This window comes from Scylla paramamosain, chromosome 43 (genome assembly GCF_035594125.1).
Source record: "Scylla paramamosain isolate STU-SP2022 chromosome 43, ASM3559412v1, whole genome shotgun sequence".
Lineage (NCBI taxonomy): Eukaryota > Metazoa > Arthropoda > Malacostraca > Decapoda > Portunidae > Scylla > Scylla paramamosain.
This window is the reverse complement of record NC_087193.1, coordinates 908,815-926,884: the sequence shown is the minus strand read 5'-3', so window position 1 is coordinate 926,884 and position 18,070 is coordinate 908,815. Positions and strand designations below refer to the sequence as shown.

The 18,070-nt window shown below is 39.0% G+C and overlaps 1 protein-coding gene across 3 annotated transcripts in view; it reads left to right on the top strand.

Moving 5' to 3' along the window:
* LOC135093485 (uncharacterized) overlaps window positions 1-18,070 on the top strand; it is a 195,789-nt gene that overhangs the window by 69,663 nt on the left and 108,056 nt on the right. For all 3 annotated transcript variants that reach the window (XM_063992765.1, XM_063992766.1, XM_063992767.1), the window contains exon 7: window positions 11,221-11,376. In XM_063992765.1, coding sequence (XP_063848835.1) covers window positions 11,221-11,376 — 156 coding nt within the window. The remainder of the gene's footprint in view (window positions 1-11,220; window positions 11,377-18,070) is intronic.

The window sequence follows — 18,070 nt, the reverse complement described above, 5'->3', positions numbered from 1 at the left end:
CTTTCTTCAGCTTCTTAATGTGTCCCCTTTTACTCTATGAATCTAAATTTATAAAACATTTTTTGTCCACATTTTTCATACCATTTATCATTCTATAGATGCTAATTAAATCTCTTCTCTCTCCCCTATTTTCAAGGGTAGACATTTCCAACATTCTTAATCTCTCTTCATAGGTCGACTTGCTCAACTCTGGAACCATCTTAGTGACTTCTAATTTTACAATAGTCCCCTTTGTATGAGAAGACCACACCACTGCTGCATATTCCAATCTTGGTCTTATCATGGAAATCAACAACTTTTTTATCATTCCTTCATCCAAATATGAGAATGCCATTTTTACTCTTTGACAAATTCATCGTCTCTCCAGTAATTTTATCAATGTGTCTGTCCGGAGTCAAATTTTCAGCAACTGTTACTTCCAAATCCTCTTTTTACTTCTTTAACTTCACACCATCCATTTCATAATGATTTTGTATTTTTTTCTTACTCTTACTAAACTTCATTACTTTACATTTACTTAAGTTGGATTCCATTTGCCAAGATTTACTCCATCTATTCATCTTATTTAAATCATCTTGTAGTACATTTTCTACCCTTCTCATCAGCTTAGCATCATCTACAAATAAGTTCATATAAATATTTATTTCTTCATTTATGTCATTCACATATATTATAAACATTATTAGTCCCAACACTGACCCCTTTGGGACACCACTAGTTACTTTCAGCCAAGATCAATTTTGGTCTTTTATTACAGTTCTCTCTCTCTATCATTCAGATAATCCTCCATCCACTCCAGCAGCCTTCCTCCAATTTTTCCATAATTTTTTATCTTCCATTGCAATCTTCAGTGTGGTATTTTGCCAAACGCTTTCTTCAAGTCTAAGTAGACACCATCCGCCCATCCGTCTCTCTCCTGCTCAATATTGACTACCCTTGAATAAAAGGACAATAAGTTCATGAAGCATGATCTTCCCCTCCTAAATCCAAACTGACAATTTACCAAAACTTTATCTCTTTCCAAGTGTTCCATCCATCTTTCCTTTATTGTTCTTTCACATAGTTTTCCTACAACACTAGTCAAGGACACTGGTCTATAATTTAATGGGTTTTCCTTATTTCTTCCTTTAAATATAGGTGTAATATTTGCTGTCTTCCAGTCTTTTAGTACTCTTCCCTGTGATAGTGATATCATCACTAGATTGTGAATTTTATCAGCCAGTTGTTCTCTACATTCCTTCAGTATCCAGTTTGATACTCCATCTGGATCAGTTGCTTTATCTACATCGAGTTCTTCCATCATAAGTATTTCCTCATAACTGACTGTACTTAGTATATTCCTCACCAACTTATCCCTTCCAGCATCAAACTCCCCTTCCACAGTAAATACCAACCTGAAACTATTGTTCATAACCTCCACCATGTCCTGTGCATCCTCATAGAATTTTCCTTCAACTTTCAGTCTTGATACACCTTCCTTCTTCTTCATCTTTCCATTTATATGTCTAAAGAATAGTTTGGGTTTATTTATACACTTATCTATTATATCTCTTTCATAGTTTCTGCTCTTCATTCTTATTATTTCAATGTACTTGTTTCTAACATCAATATATTCTTCCCATCTACTCTCAGTTTTCCTCTTCTTCCATCTATGTGTATGTGTGTGTGTGTGTGTGTGTGTGTATCAGCATATAATATAAAACTGGCTAGTGTGGCAGCATGCTGGGCAATGTCCTCTATGGTGTGGATGTTTATCCCCCAACATAGGATGGCATGAGGCATAGTGTGGATGCGGCTTAAGGAGTTTACTCTTGGATTCCAAGGGAAAGCTGGCAAGAGCCAAGTAGACATTCGAGCAGGGAAGGTATTGTGTGATGTAGTTTTGATGTCAACACTGATCCATTTCTCCTTCTATTCCCATCTTCCCCTCCCTCCTTACCTTCTTCCTATCCCTTTCCCCACAGTTACTGCTTTGTACCCAGACAATGTAGCATGTAGGTCATGATTGACAGCAATGAAGCATTCCTTCCTCCTTAGCATCTGTACATATACAGCTGCATGCCCTTGAGTTACCATGTTAACTTTTAAACCACCAACCACCATACATATATTGGTCAAAAGGGTAGAAATGTAATCATGATCATTTTGCATAAATGATCCAATCATACTCTGTGCATATTTTTGGATTATCTACCATTATAGACAAATAACGTGAGCATGACTTCATATCTCTAGTACAAGAGAGAGAGAGAGAGAGAGAGAGAGAGATGGGGGAAGGCAACGAGAGAATGAAAAGAAAGGTGGATGAGTGATAGATTTCATAACTTTGTTATGCAATACCTTCCCTGTCTGAATGTCTACTCAGCTCTTGCCAACCTCATTTTGAAAGCCAAGAGTAAACTCCTTAATGAAACACATTGGGCAGTTCACTGTGGTGTCATGAATTAGGGGACTGTCAAACAAACTGTGCCAAATTGTCATATTGATCCAGCTGTTTGTTGAAAAATATTTGCAAAAAATTATGCCTCATAGGGTCTGAAATGGATAGTAGTTTATTCACTATAGTAGGATAGTAAGCAGGATAGTAGTATATTCACTAATTTACATGCACCAGTCCAATTTGTATGAATTTATAGGAAGATTTTTTAAAGAAAATGAGAGAGGCTTGAAATTGTAAGATTAAATGAATACTTATCAAGTTTGAAGTTTGATTGTAATTTCACAAATATTTTAGCTGCATCACTGAGGTATTAAATGAGATGCCTGCATAGCCAGCCCTGTGCCAGTCTTTTAGAGAGTAGGTTTGAGGAAGCAACCATTATGTATGTGTCGCCTTGGAAGTTCTAAACTGAACTTCACAAGTTCATTGGGCTGGAAGAGAGGGCATGTAATACCTCAGTTACTCAGTTTAAACATTTATGAAATTTCAGTCAAACTTAACACTTGGTAAGTATTCATTTAATCTTATAATTTGATTTCATGGTGTTTCAACTGATGTCATTATGGCATTCAATGAAAGCTTTAGTGTTTCCTGAAACCTACAGCAAAGAAAACTTCATAATCCCTATAACACTTAGTAAGGGATCTTTACATCACCTCAGAAAGTAAAAGAGAGAGATCCATGGTTTACTGCATTTTATATATATATATATATATATATATATATATATATATATATATATATATATATATATATATATATATATATATATATATATATATATATATATATATATATATATATATATATATATATATATATATATATATATATACCTGAGAGGGAGAAACTACCATACACAGTCTTTGCTGAAAATCTCTCACTTGCATTCCACTTACCTCTTGAAAGTTTGAAATGTGCACACTGGATGCAATATTTTTTTTGAGGGACATTGTAACTCACTAAAGCAAGAGTACTTTGTAGTAATCATGCCAAAACCAGGCAGAGGAGGATATCAGGTAGGTGTAGAAGATAGAAGGAGACAACAGCTTGGATTCTGTGCTATTAAGTAGTGGTGATAAGAATCTCAACCCAATCATCATCTGCCAGGCTCACATGGAATGATACCGGCTTCAGCCTCAGGACCCACACAAGCCTCCCTTTTTCTTTTCCCTATCTCCTACCCACTCCAGCTGCTAGTGCAATTCCCCAGGGAGACACGGTAAGTAGAAACAACCAACCGTGTGCCAGTAACACCAATATGATAACACCATGTCTGTTCGGGGAGTTGCACTAACAGGTGGCATGGGTGTCTACCTATTCGGGTGTTCCTTGACAATACTTGCAGCAGGATTGAGGTGTCACTCCGACGACACGAGCAAAGTTGGGCACGTGCACAATATTCTTTGCACAGTGAGACATTCTTCCTGTACTGTGGTCATCAGGAATGGGACCCTTACCCTTAGCATACCTACAGGTAATGATCAATGAGGGAGAAGCATAAAGGTATGAAAAGTATCCTGACAAAGTATAAAAAATTCTCCCAGTCAAAATATGGCCACAGCGATTTTTTTAAAATCGCTGCCTTAAATACATGTCACTGGTGCACACCATGCACCTTCCTGCTGTGGTAAATATACAGCACTGGCAACCTGGGAGGGTTAGGAGATGGAGAAAGTGGATCAGTTTGCCTAGACACAAAATGACACTTACCTCTCATTATGTTGCCCATACTGTAATGTTGTACCTTCTTTCCAGTAAAAATTGGACAGACTCTAGCAAAATGCCTTTGTTTTTGAAGGCTTGGCAAATAACATCATAGCTGTGAGAACTAACCTTCGGGCCCATGGATGTTCAATCCTTTGTGGCAATATTAGAGGATTTTGAGGAAGTAGTAAAGGAGTGTCTGCTAATAATTGGAGAGTTGTCAGGAACCACACCTGGGTTGGCTACAGTGGTAGAATTGTTATTAATGTTGCCTTATGTTCCTGAAGTTCTTTAGTACACTGCCAGTGATCCTGAAGGGTGGAAAGGCATATAAATTCCTATTGACCCAATTCATTGTAAAGGCACCATTGAATATAGCAGAAGGATCTGGCTCCCAAGAAATGTAGGTATCTAACTGAGCATTAATTTGTGAGGCAAAAAGATAAATATCTGGGGTATAAAAAATCTGACACTGTTTTGAACATCTTGGGTTGTAGCATCCATTCAACATCTAAATATTTTACTCTGGACTCCTTGTTTGCCTCAGCATTAAGTAGTAATCCCTTTACATGCTCTGCTGATAAAAGTAATCCCTTTCAACTCTGCCCAATCAAAAATTTGTTCTACTATTAGTTCAAGTTAGGTTTAGTGTTACCACATCTGTTTATACTGGCAACTGCATTGGCTTTGTCCAATCAAAGGCAGATATGGATTCCCTTTCAATCCTTACAAAGAGACTTTAAGCCCATTGGTATGGCTTTTAATTCTAAACTCTTGATATGATATACAGTGGAACCTCAGTTTTTGAATCGAATGCTATTCAGAATTTGAAAAGTTTGAAAAATGAAACTATTTTCTCCACAGAAATCAATGTAGAATAGATTAATCCATTCTGAGACACCTATCCACCATGTCTTACTCGGTAATTACTGACATTCCCAATGTTAAGATGGCTGCTCCACAACATCTCCTGCTTAGAAATTATTTATCCAGAAAGGATGTACTGAATGAACTTAGTGACACAAAACTCATCAAAAGATATTGCTTAGACATGCAGGTATTCTCTTTCTCACCAATCAAGTGAGGAAAGCCTTACAGAGTGACACAAAAAGGAGCAACCCACTCACTGCCAAAATGAAGGTGATCATAACACTTAGATATCTTGCTGCTGGTAAAATGCATTTGTGCAATAGTGATGGCGTTGTGGATCATAGAGAGAGCCACAGGTGGCTCTGGATTTCTCCTGAGCGCCGAACGTTGTTTGTTTATGTTGAAGTTCAACAGAATCACATTTAACTTATTTCAAAGATTTTTTTTTCTTTTATGTAGGATGGACACTGGCCAAGGGCAACAAAAACCCAATAAAAAAATGCCCACTGAAATGCCTGTCCCATAAAAGGGTCAAAGCAGTAGTCAAAAACTGATGGATAAGTCTCTTGAAACCTCCCTCTTAAAAGAATTCAAGTCATAGGAAGGTGGAAATACAGAAGCAGGCAGGGAGTTCCAGAGTTTACCAGAGAAAGGGATGAATGATTGAGATTACTGGTTAACTATTGCGTTAGAAAGGTGGACAGAATAGGAGTGAGAGAAAGAAGAAAGTCTTGTGCAGCGAGGCTACGGGAGGAGGGGAGGCATGCAGTTAGCAAGATCAGAAGAGCAGTTAGCATGAAAATAGCAGTAAAAGACAGCTAGAGATGCAACATTGCAGTGATGAGAGAGAGGCTGAAGACAGTCAGTTGAGATGAAAAGCTTTTGATTCCACCCTGTCTAGAAGAGCAGTATGAGTGGGACCCCCCAGACGTGTGAAGCATACTCCATACATGGACGGATAAGGCCCTTGTACAGAGTTAGCAGTTGGGGGGGTGAGAAAAACTGGCGGAGACGTCTCAGAACACCTAACTTCACAGAAGCTGTTTTAGCTAGAGATGAGATGTGAAGTTTCCAGTTCAGATTATAAGTAAAGGACAGACCAAAGGACAGACAGATGTTCAGTGTAGAAGAGGGGGACAGTTGAGTGTCATTGAAGAAGAGAGGATAGTTGTCTGGAAGGTTGTGTCGAGTTGATAGGTGGAGGAATTGAGTTTTTGAGGCATTGAACAATACCAAGTTTGCTCTGCCCCAATCAGAAATTTTAGAAAGATCAGAAGTCAAGCATTCTGTGGCTTCCCTGTGTGAAATGTTTACCTCCTGAAGGGTTGGACGTCTTTGAAAAGATGTGGAAAAGTGCTGGATGGTATCATCAGCGTAGGAGTGGATAGGACAAGAAGTTTGGTTTAGAAGATCATTAATGAATAATAAGAAGAGAGTTGGTGACAGGACAGAACCCTGAGGAACACCATTGTTAATAGATTTAGGAGAAGAACAGTGACCGTCTATCACAGCAACAATAGAACGGTCAGAAAGGAAACTTGAGATGAAGTTACAGAGAGAAGTATAGAAGCCGTAGGAGGGTAGTTTGGAAATCAAAGCTTTGTGCCAGACTCTGTCAAAAGCTTTTGATATGCCCAAGGCAACAGCAAAAGTTTCACCAAAATCTCTCAAAGAGGATGACCAAGACTCAGTAAGGAAAGCCAGAAGATCACCAGTAGAGCGGCCTTGACAGAACCCATATTGGCGATCAGATAGAAGGTTGTGAAGTGATAGGTGTTTAAGAATCTTCCTGTTGAGGATAGCTTCAAAAACTTTAGATAGGCAGGAGATTAAAGCAATAGAACAGTAGTTTGAGGGATTAGAATGGCCACCCTTTTTAGGAACAGGCTGAATGTAGGCAAACTTCCAGCAAGAAGGATAGGTAGATGTTGACAGACAGAGCTGAAAGAGTTTGACTAGGCAAGGTGCAAGCACAGAGGCACAGTTTCGGAGAACAATAGGAGGGACCCCATCAGGTCCATAAGCCTTCCGAGGGTTTAGGCCAGCGAGGGCATGGAAAACATCATTGCAAAGAATTTTAACAGGTAGCATGAAGTAGTCAGAGGGTGGAGGAGAGGGAGGAACAAGCCCTGAATCGCCCAAGGTAGAGTTTTTAGCAAAGGTTTGAGCGAAGAGTTCAGCTTTAGAAATAGATGTGATAGCAGTGGTGCCATCTGGTTGAAATAAAGGAGGGAAAGAAGAAGAAGCAGTTATTGGAGATAGTTTTGGCTAGATGCTTTGACACTCTCTGTTTATGGAGTTTTCGGCTAGTTGGAGAAAAGAGTTGGCATGGTTCCGGGCAGAAATATAAAGTGCATGAGATTCTGGTGATGGAAGGCTTAAGTACCTTTTGTGGGCCACCTCTCAATCATGTATAGCATGAGAACAAGCTGTGTTAAACCAAGGTTTGGAAGGTTTAGGTTGAGAAAAAGAGTGAGGAATGTACGCCTCCATGCCAGACACTATCACCTCTGTTATGCGCGCAGCACACAAAGACAGGTCTCTGACACAGAAGCAGTAGTCATTCCAAGGAAAATCAGCAAAATACCTCCTCAGGTCCCCCTAACTAGCAGAGGCAAAACACCAGAAGCACCTTTGCCTAGGGGGGACTGAGGAGCGATAGGACAAGATACAGATATGAGATTGTGATCGGAGGAGCCCAATGGAGAAGAAAGGGTGACAGCATAAGCAGAAGTTTTAGAGGTCAGGAAAAGGTCAAGAATGTTGGGCATATCTCCAAGACAGTCAGGAATACAAGTAGGGTGTTGCACCAATTGCTCTAGGTCGTGGAGGATAGCAAAGTTGAAGGCTAGTTCACCAGGATGGTCAGTGAAGGGAGAGGAAAGCCAAAGCTGGTGGTGAACATTGAAGTCTCCAAGAATGCTGCAATTTGAGGTCATATGGTATTACAGTAAGAAATGATAGTATAACTTTTGTGCAAAAAGATAGGATAAATAATATTGGGTGGGTTCATACCAACTACCCAAATAAAACGATATATATATATATATATATATATATATATATATATATATATATATATATATATATATATATATATATATATATATATATATATATATATATATATATATATATATATATATATATATATATAATCATGCTTGACTTAATTAGCCACTCCAGCAGATATATTTTATCACTAAACATAGCACTTGCATCTCAGTCATTAGTGTTACTGCAAAGTTCATCATTATTCATGTCTGAGTTTGAATCCTGGTAGGGTGCCTCACCATCTAGAAATAGGATATCAGTGTTTGCCAAGTCATTGCAGATTGACATTATTTATTTTCTTTGGTATATATTATTTTCATTTGAGTGTTACTAGTAATTTTAATTGCAAGATAATACGAGTAAGTATGAAAGTCTATCTTTACAATCAATATGTTTTTAGCTTGCCTATACCATATTATTTTATAAGCAACTCTGCCTTCAGGATACATACTTAAGATGCATTCTTGGTGGCCCAAAACCGCACAACTATATATAGTTATATATATAGTATAGTTATGCTATCTACAATGTATTCGCTTCTGCCCGAGGCAAACCTAAACAAACCTATCCCTGCATAGGTTTGCTCTTTGAGCTGAACTCAGCCCAGAAAGTGGGTGGAGTTTATGGAGGAGTAGGCCGAGTTTACATGCGGGTTGTTTTATAAACCCTAGAGAAAATGTGACTAAGAATGTATAATGTAAAACCTTAAAATGACATTTATAAGAAACGTATATCCTATGAGAAGTATGCCATTCTATTTTGTTAAAAAAAAAAAAAGAAAAGCTCTGCTGAAATTATTCCAAGTGACATAAGCATCAAGATTTTCATGCACTTAGTCAAGGAAATAAATCTTCCAATGAGATCTGAAAACATTTTAACTAAAAATGCTTGTGTCTGTATGGCATCCCTCATATTCCTGCCTTGATGTTTGTAATATAATTGTCTTTGTCATAATGTAATAATGACATAATGGTGTCAAAAACACCATGACTTACAAGAGACATAAAAACATCAGATAAATGCATCATGTAATGTATAATATCAGGTAGACATGATTATCATTTTAAATTGAAGAGCAGTGAAAACAACCTTAACAAACATGGTATCATCACTCCAGACGCCAAAGACAAGTAGGACTGTCAGGATGAGAAGCGGCTTAAGGCGAGCAGGCAAGCAGGCAGCGGTGACTAATGCTGATGATGATGGTGACACTAGGCAAGTGCCTTCATCAGTGCACGTAGTGAACTAAATAATTCTATGTCTGGCAATAATGTCAGCATGTCCTAGGCTGTCCTTTGCGGGCAGAGCTTAGGAGCATAACTATACTCATTATTCATGGAAGAATGTTTAGGCGTTGGCCAAGATCCGTTAGCTACTCTGCCACAACAAACAATATCCCTTAAATATATAAGTTCTTTTTACTTCTTTTTTTTAAATTCAAGTATTAAGTATGGATTATTTAGCTCATCATCCCATGTAGTACTACGAATGGTTCAGGTTTTAAGATAAATAATCTGGGTTTTACATAAATATCATAACATTTGAAAACATAGCTTTGCAGCATTGTCATTTAGGTCAAGCACCTAGGTCCAAGGGTGCTTATCAGTAGGGTCAGGTGACACAGGTCAGAGAAAGAGGGGTGGCTGAGACTTGTACTATTTGAAATCAAGTAACTTTGCTAGAAAACCCAATTATGGTTCAGCATTTGGAGCAATTATGAGTTAAAACTTTTGTTTGAGAACTGAGTTGTTCAGGAAGGGAGACATTCTGTAATCGAGGTTCCACTGTAGTTCCTCATGAGCCCAATGACCACGTGTCCTTCCATCTTCCATTGTTGCACCACAACTGGTCAGGCAAGTATCAGCATACATTTCTAAATGGAGGGAACAAGATCAGAATGATTTTGCTTAAAAATCTATTTTATGAATCCACCAAGTTATTAGGTCTGTACCATGACTGTCCATGAAAATTTATTGACTGATAATTTCCATGGTCTCTAGCAAGTTTTCTGTTTCTGATTATTTCTAGGTATTTATAATGCAGTGGGGCTAACTCTGCAGCAGGGTCAGATGCCACAGTCATGCCAATAAAGGAGGCTAGGTCATGCAAAATGACTCCTCCATGTAGCAATAACATACCTTGCTCTTTGAGAGTGCTCAGTTGTGGAGGATTGTGAAAACACAGAAGTTTATATGATGGTGGTATAAATTTTCCACGAGAGGCATGTGTCTGGTATTAAACTTGTGTCCAGGCCATCACAGCAGCAGGCTTTTCTTGATAGCTTGCCAGTCAGTCAATATGTCCACCTTTTCTATCTCACTCTATCCCACAAGCAGAGGGACCTATTCTAATTATTGTTAATATTTTATTATTTTTCTTTCAGGTAAGGAGTGACCATACCCTTCCAGTTTATCATAGCCAGTTGTTTCAGAGTTATGATATTGGAGCAATGAGAGAGGGAGAAAAAGTAGTAGTGATGATGTATAGGTGACCCTGCAATCCTGTGACAAATCCTGCAATCCTTTGACTAGCCTTGCAATTCTGTGACAAACCCTGCAATCCTGTGACAAACCCTGTAATCCTGTGATTAGCCCTGCAATCATGTGACTAGCCCTGCAATTCTGTGACTAGCCCTGCAATCCTGTGACAAACCCTGCAATCCTGTGACTAGCCCTGCAATTCTGTGACTAGCCCTGCAATCCTGTGACAAACCCTGCAATCCTGTGACTAGCCCTACAATCCTATGACTAGCCCTGCAATCCTGTGACTACCCTTGCAATCCTGTGACTAGCCTTGCAATTTTATGACAAACCCTGCAATTCTGTGACTATCCCTGCAATCCTGTGACTAGTCCTGCAATCTTGTGACTAGCCATGTAATCCTGTTATTGGCTCAGTAATCCTGTTATTGGCTCAGTAATCCTGTGACTATCCCTGTAATGTTGTGACTAGCGATGCAGTCCTGTGACTAGCCCTGTAATTACTCAGTGTAGTAATCCAGTAGTCATTCTGTGTACAAAACTTGTTATTGTGTGAACTGTACTGTTTCAGATGTCATGTTTTAGTATGTGTAATAGTTCATCTAAATGTGCATTCCTTTCTCTTCCACAAAATGGTTCATAATCCTAATCTTATTTTCCTGCTTTCCAGAGCATGGTTGAATGCATAGATGTTTACTTCCTGCTGCTGACATCATCCTGCTGGAATGGTATTGCCATGGGCTGCCTCGACCTTGCCCGGCGCCACCTCACTACCAGTGCTCATGCTGACATTGGCATGCGGATCTGTGACTATCCAACCATTCAGGTGATTTTTTTTTCTTTTTTAAGAGAAGCTAGCATTAAGCATATAAAAAGGAAGTACAGAAATAAAAAAGCCCTTTGAGGTGCCAATCCTCAAAGACAATATCCAAAATGATTATCAGAGTTGGAAGAAGTCTTGAAACCTCTCTCTCTTGATGGATCAGGTCATCAGACTTGAAGTCATCAGAAGGAGGAAATACAGATGCAGACAAGGAATTCTAGAGTTTTCCAGAAAAAGGAATGAAAAATTGAGAATACTGGTAAATTCTTGCATTAGAGAGGTGGACAAAATAGGGGTGAGGGAAAGTAGAAAGTGTTGTGCAGCAAAACTGTGGGTGGAGGGAAAGCATGCAGTAAGCAAGATCAGAACAGTTTGCATGAATATAGCAATAGAAAATAGCAAGAGGTGCAACATTGTGGTGAAGAGAGAGTGGCTGAAGACAGTCAATTAGAGGAGAGGAGTTGATAGGGAATGTGTTTATGCAACAAAATAAACAACATATCCATTCACTTTTGCTGGAGGTGAGGATGGAAGAGGATGACATGGAGGAGGCAGGTGGAGGGGAGAACTATGGGAAGGCAAAGGCTCAGGTGGGGAGATGGAATTGAGAGAGGCATAAGAAGGCATGAAGGAAGAGGATGACAGAAGAAAACAGAAGTTGTTGACAACATATAAGAGTGGCTGACCCAACCAAGGATTAATAAGACAAAGAAGAAAAAGTGTACAAATTCCACTGGGCCATCATGTCAACCCTGCTATATGCCTTCTTGAAATCCATAAGAGAAGCAAATAACTTTTTATTTTCTGTAGATGCTGCTTGATTGGTAGTTTCATAACAATAATCCGATCCACTCATCTTCCACCTCATCATGATCTGTGCTTAGATTTCTGTTGATTATATTCATCAGTGCTTTGTTCAAAGTCTGTACACAAATTATTTGATACTCTGAGTATGCTTGTTTCCCTCTAATTTTTTCTATCATTCCTGATGTTCTTTCCTTTAAGATACACTTATGGCTTTATTCCATTTATCTCCTACTTGATATTGTTTTTTGTACTTGATGACATATCACACAATCCATCCCAAATATGTATTTTTTCCCATATTTATGCACCTTTCCTGTTATGTAATCAGTGCCTTGAGCCTTTCTATCTTCAGCTTCCTCAATTCCATCTTTCTTTCATGTCTTTCTGCTTTATTCTTCAGACAGGGTGATCAAGTCTGTGCTGCCCTCCCTTCAATTTTTTACTTCATTAAAAGTCTTAAAATTCTCAGTTTACTTCCTCATTTTCCAACAATTAATCCATCCTCTTAATTCTTTATTGGTTTCTTGATCCATTCACACTCCTGTACAGCCTATCAGATCTCTTGTATTCCTCCACATGTTCAAGCATATTTATGTATCTTGCAATGGAAGAATGTCAGCTAAGAGCAGATCCCTCTGCACAAATGTACTTTTAAGTATTCACCCCATCCATACTTTAACCACACTATGAACATCCTCACTATGTTTTGCATTCAAAAATATATTCCTTCCATTCTCTAGACCTTAGGAGCACTCCTCTAACTCTTCCTACATGATGTTTATTTAACAGTTCCTTTTCTCCCATCTGTACATACTATCCTTGAAACCTTCCTCTCACAGCCATTCATTCCCATAAGTATGAGAGGGAAGTTGGCAGCTGTCCTTCCCTCTACCCTGATTCTCCTTATCTACTCTTACAGTCTCTCATTCCAGACCTCGTATTCCACATTCATGTTTCATTTATACTATATCACTTCATACCTCTTCAGATAACACATCTGTACTTCTTAATGCTTCCACAACCAGTCTTTTCTTCATTTCCACTCCCATTCTAATTATACAAACTACCCTAAGGAACTCTTTCCTCTTCTCTTGCTTTCCTTCTTGTGATTGCATGTGTAAGGACTTGCTCCCATGGCTTTGCTGTTGAGTCTTCTGAACCTTCTACCATCTTGTGTAGACTTCAGTTATTCTTTAACTAAATTCATTTGTACTGTATATTTTTCACTTAATTCCTCAAGTTATTAATTTGAGGAATTTAATTAAGTTTAACTTCCAAAGTGGAGAACATCCTGACTCTTATTCTTTTCATGGAGATCTCCATCCTTGACTCCATCCCTCTACTTATTCTATCTTACTGTTTTCTCTGTTTTGCTCCTCTGATCACAACCTCATAACTGTATCTTGTCCTGTTGCTCCAGTTCCTCCTCAGGATCCTCCAAAGTGAAGGTGCCTCTGGCATTTTGCCTCTGCCAATTGTTGGGACCTGAGGAGGTATTATTATGGAATCACTACTGCTTCTATTTCTATGTTCTGAGCATATAACATTGGTGATAGTGTCTGACATGGAGATGCACATTCCTCACCCTTTCTCTTGCCCTAAACCTTCCAAGCCTTGGATTGATTTATGATTTTCCCTGTTATTATGCTATACATGATAGAGAGGAGGCCTCCAAGCAATACCTGAGCCTTCTGTTTCCTGAAACTAATTCACTTTACATTTTTTACCCATAATCATGCTATAACTATTCATTAACTAACTAAAAACCTTTTCACCATTACATTTTTACCTATAATTATGCTAAAACTATTCACTAAATAACCAAAAACTCTTTCACCAATAGAAAATGTCAATCTTTCCAGATCTAACTTCTGAAATTAAGTCTATTAATAGTGATGTTCCTCAAAGTTCTATCCTATTATTCACTCTCTACTATTCATTGATTCACTATCTATTCCTACACTAATAGCATCACTCTGTATCTTTGTACCTCTGTTCCTAGATGTCCATCCCAATAGGAATTGAACAATTTATGGAAGAAAATCACAGAAAAGACTGTCTGACTCCTATCCTTCTAAATTTTCTGATTGGGGCAGAACAGATTCAGTGTTTTCCATTACCTCAAAACCCAGCTCCTCCATCTACCAACTGAACACAGTCTTCCAGATAACTGTCCCTTCTTCTGTAATGACTCAACTGTTCTCACTCATATAGAGATAATTTTCACCTTACCTTTATCCTTCACTAAAAATCTAAAGTAGGAATTTTACATCTTGCTTCTTGCTAAAACAGCTTCAGTGGAATTAGGTAGGTGCCTTGAGTTATCTTATTTTTCTCACCACTCCCAAGCTACTAAGTCTGTACAGGTGCCTTATCTGCCCTCTAAAGATAACTCTATTCCTTCACACAAAACTACAAGCACCTAATTACACACACACCCTTCACTCAAAACTCAAAATTTTCATGGCGACTCCTACACCAGCCTTAGAGTTCCCATCTGGGAAGGGGACCAAAATTGTCCCCAGGTCAGACTGCTCTTCTGGTATCAACTATAAGTGTTTTGACACCCCCCCCCTCCCTCAGCTTTTTATTCATTAACTTCTGCAACAGTCTCAGATCTAATTTTCATAAGAATATAAGAAATAAGGGAACCTGCAAGAAACCATCAAGCCTACACATGGCAGTCCCTGTATGAAATATACCTACCTATTTCCACCTATCATCCCCATTCATAAATCTGTCTAATCTTCTCTTAAAGCTCCCCAATGACTCAGTACTAACAATTTAATTACCAAGTCTGTTCCATTCATCAACCACTCTGTTTGAGAACCAGTTCTTCCTATCTTTTTAAACCTAAATTTGTTCCTTCCTATCTCTTTTTTAAACCTAAATTTGTTCTGTCCTGGTTACTATTCCTAAGAATTTTGCTAATTTCTCCCTTGTTATAACCCTTATATTACTTAAAGACTTCTATCCTATGTCTCTCTAAAGAATGTACTTTGCATTTGTTGATATTAAACTGAATTTGCCATCCGTCTTTTTTTTTTTATGTAGGAAGGACACTGGCCAAGGGTAACAAAAATCCAATAAAAAAAAAATGCCCACTGAAATGCCAGTCCCATAAAAGGGTCAAAGTAGTTGTCAAAAATTGATGAATAAGTGTCTTGAAACCTCCCTCTTGAAGAAATTCCAGTCATAGGAAGGTGCAAATACAGAAGCAGGCAGGGAGTTTCAGAGTTTACCAGAGAAAGGGATGAATGATTGAGAATACTGGTTAACTCTTGCATTAAAGAGGTGGACAGAATAGGGGTGAGAAAAAGAAGAAAGTCTTGTGCAGCGAGGCTGTGGGAGGAGGGCAGGCATGCTGTTAGCAAGATCAGAAGAGCAGTTGGCATGAAAATAGCAGTAGAAGACAGCTAGAGATGCAACATTGCGGCAGTGAGAGAGAGGCAGGAGACCGTCAGTTAGAGGAGAGGAGTTGATGAGACGAAAAGCTTTTGATTCCACCCTGTCTAGAAGAGCAGTATGACTGGAACCCCCCTAGACATGTGAAGTATACTCCATACATGGACAGATAAGGCCCTTGTACAGAGTTAGCAGCTGGGGGGGTGAGAAAAACTGGTGGAGATGTCTCAGAACGCCTAACTTCATAGAAGCTGTTTTAGCTAGAGATGAGATGTGAAGTTTCCAGTTCAGATTATAAGTAAAGGACAGACCGATGATGTTCAGTGTAGAAGAGGGGGACAGTTGAGTGTCATTGAAGAAGAGGGAATAGTTGTCTGGAAGGTTGTGTCGAGTTGATAGATGGAGGAATTGAGTTTTTGAGGCATTGAACAATACCAAGTTTGCTCTGCCCCAATCAGAAATTTTAGAAAGATTAGAAGTCAAGCGTTCTGTGGCTTCCCTGCGTGAAATGTTTACCTCCTGAAGGATTGGACGTCTATGAAAAGACGTGGAAAAGTGCAGGGTGGTATCATCTGCGTAGGAGAGGATAGGACAAGAAGTTTGGTTTAGAAGATCATTAATGAATAATAAGAAGAGAGTGGATGACAGGACAGAACCCTGAGGAACACCACTGTTAATAGATTTAGGAGAAGAACAGTGACCGTCTACCACAGCAGCAATAGAACGGTCAGAAAGGAAACTTAAGTGGAGGTGCCTCTGGCATTTTGCCTCTGGTAGTTTGGGGAACCTGAGGAGGCATTTCGCTGATCTTCCTTGGAATGGGTACTGCTTCCATGTCAGAAACCCGTCTCTGTGTGCTGAGCACGTAACATAGGTGATGGTGTCCGGCATGGAGACATACGCTCCTCACTCTGTTTCTTGACCTAAATCTTCCAAACCTTGGTTTAGCCTCTTCTTGTACTATACATGATAGAGAGGTGGCCAACAAAAGGTAAATGAGTCACCAAAATCTCATGCACTTTATATTTCTGCTCGGAAGCATGCCAAGTCTGTTCTCCAACAAGCCAAAAAAACTTCTTCATTAATAGAAAGTCTCAAAATCCTTCAAGATCTAACTCCCCATGTGACTTCTGGCTCCTAGCCAAAAACATCTCCAATAACTTTGCTTCTTCTTTTCTTCCTTTATTTCAACCAGTTGGCACCACTGCAATCACATCTATCTCTAAAGCTGAACTAAACCTTTACTAAAAACTCTACCTTGGATGATTCTAAACCTTTACTAAAAACTCTACCTTGGATGATTCAGCACATGTTCCTCACTCTCCTCCACCCTCTGACTACTTCATGCTACCTATTAAAATCCTTTGCAATGATGTTTTCCATGCCCTCGCTGGCCTAAACCCTTGCAAGCCTTATGGACCTGATGGGTTTCCTCCTATTGTTCTCCGAAACTGCACCTCCGTGCTTGTACCTTGCCTAGTCAAACTCTTTCAACTTTGTCTGTCAACATCTACCTTTCCTTATTGCTGGAAGTTTGCCTACATTCAGCCTGTCCCTAAAAAGGATGACTGTTCTAATCCCTCAAACTACTATCCTATTGCTTTAATTTCTTGCCTTACTAAAGTTTTTGAATCAATTGTCAACAGGAAGATTCTTCAACATCTGTCACTTCACAACCTTCTATCTGTTTGCCATTATGGGTTCCATCAAGGCTGCTCTGCTGGTGATCTTCTGGCTTTCCTTACTGACTTCCTTACTGCTTCCTTACTTACTTACTTTAAAAGTCTTAGAGATTTTGGTGAAACTTTTGCTGTTGCCTTAGACATATCAAAAGCTTTTGATAGAGCCTGGCACAAAGCTTCGATTTCCAAACTACCCTCCTACAGCTTCTATCCTTCTCTCTGTAACTTCATCTCATGTTTCCTTTCTGACCATTCTGTTGCTGCTGTGGTAGATGGTTACTGTTCTCCTGAATCTATTAACAGTGGTGTTTCTCACCTGTCACTCACTCTCTTCCTGTTATCCATCACTGATCTTCTTAACCAAATTTCTTGTCCTATCCACTCCTATGCTGATAATACCACTATGCATTTTTCCACATCCAAACATTTAGGAAGTAAACAATTCACATAGGGAAACCAAAGAATGCCTGTCTTCTGATCTCTCTACAATTTCTGATTAGGACAGAGCAAACTTAGTATTGTTCAATGCTTCAAAAACTCAGTTCCTCCATCTATCAACTCAACACAACCTTCCTAAGAACTATCCCCTTCTTTAATGACACTCACCTGGGATGTCCCCTTCTTCTACACTGAACATCCTTGGTCTGTCCTTACTTATAATCAAAACTGGAAATTCCACATCTTATTTGTAGCTAAAATAGCTTCTATGAAGTTAGGCATTCTGAGACATCTTCGCCAGTTTTTTTCACCCTTCCAGCTGCTAACTCTTTACAAGGGCCTTATTGTCTTTGTATGGAGTATGC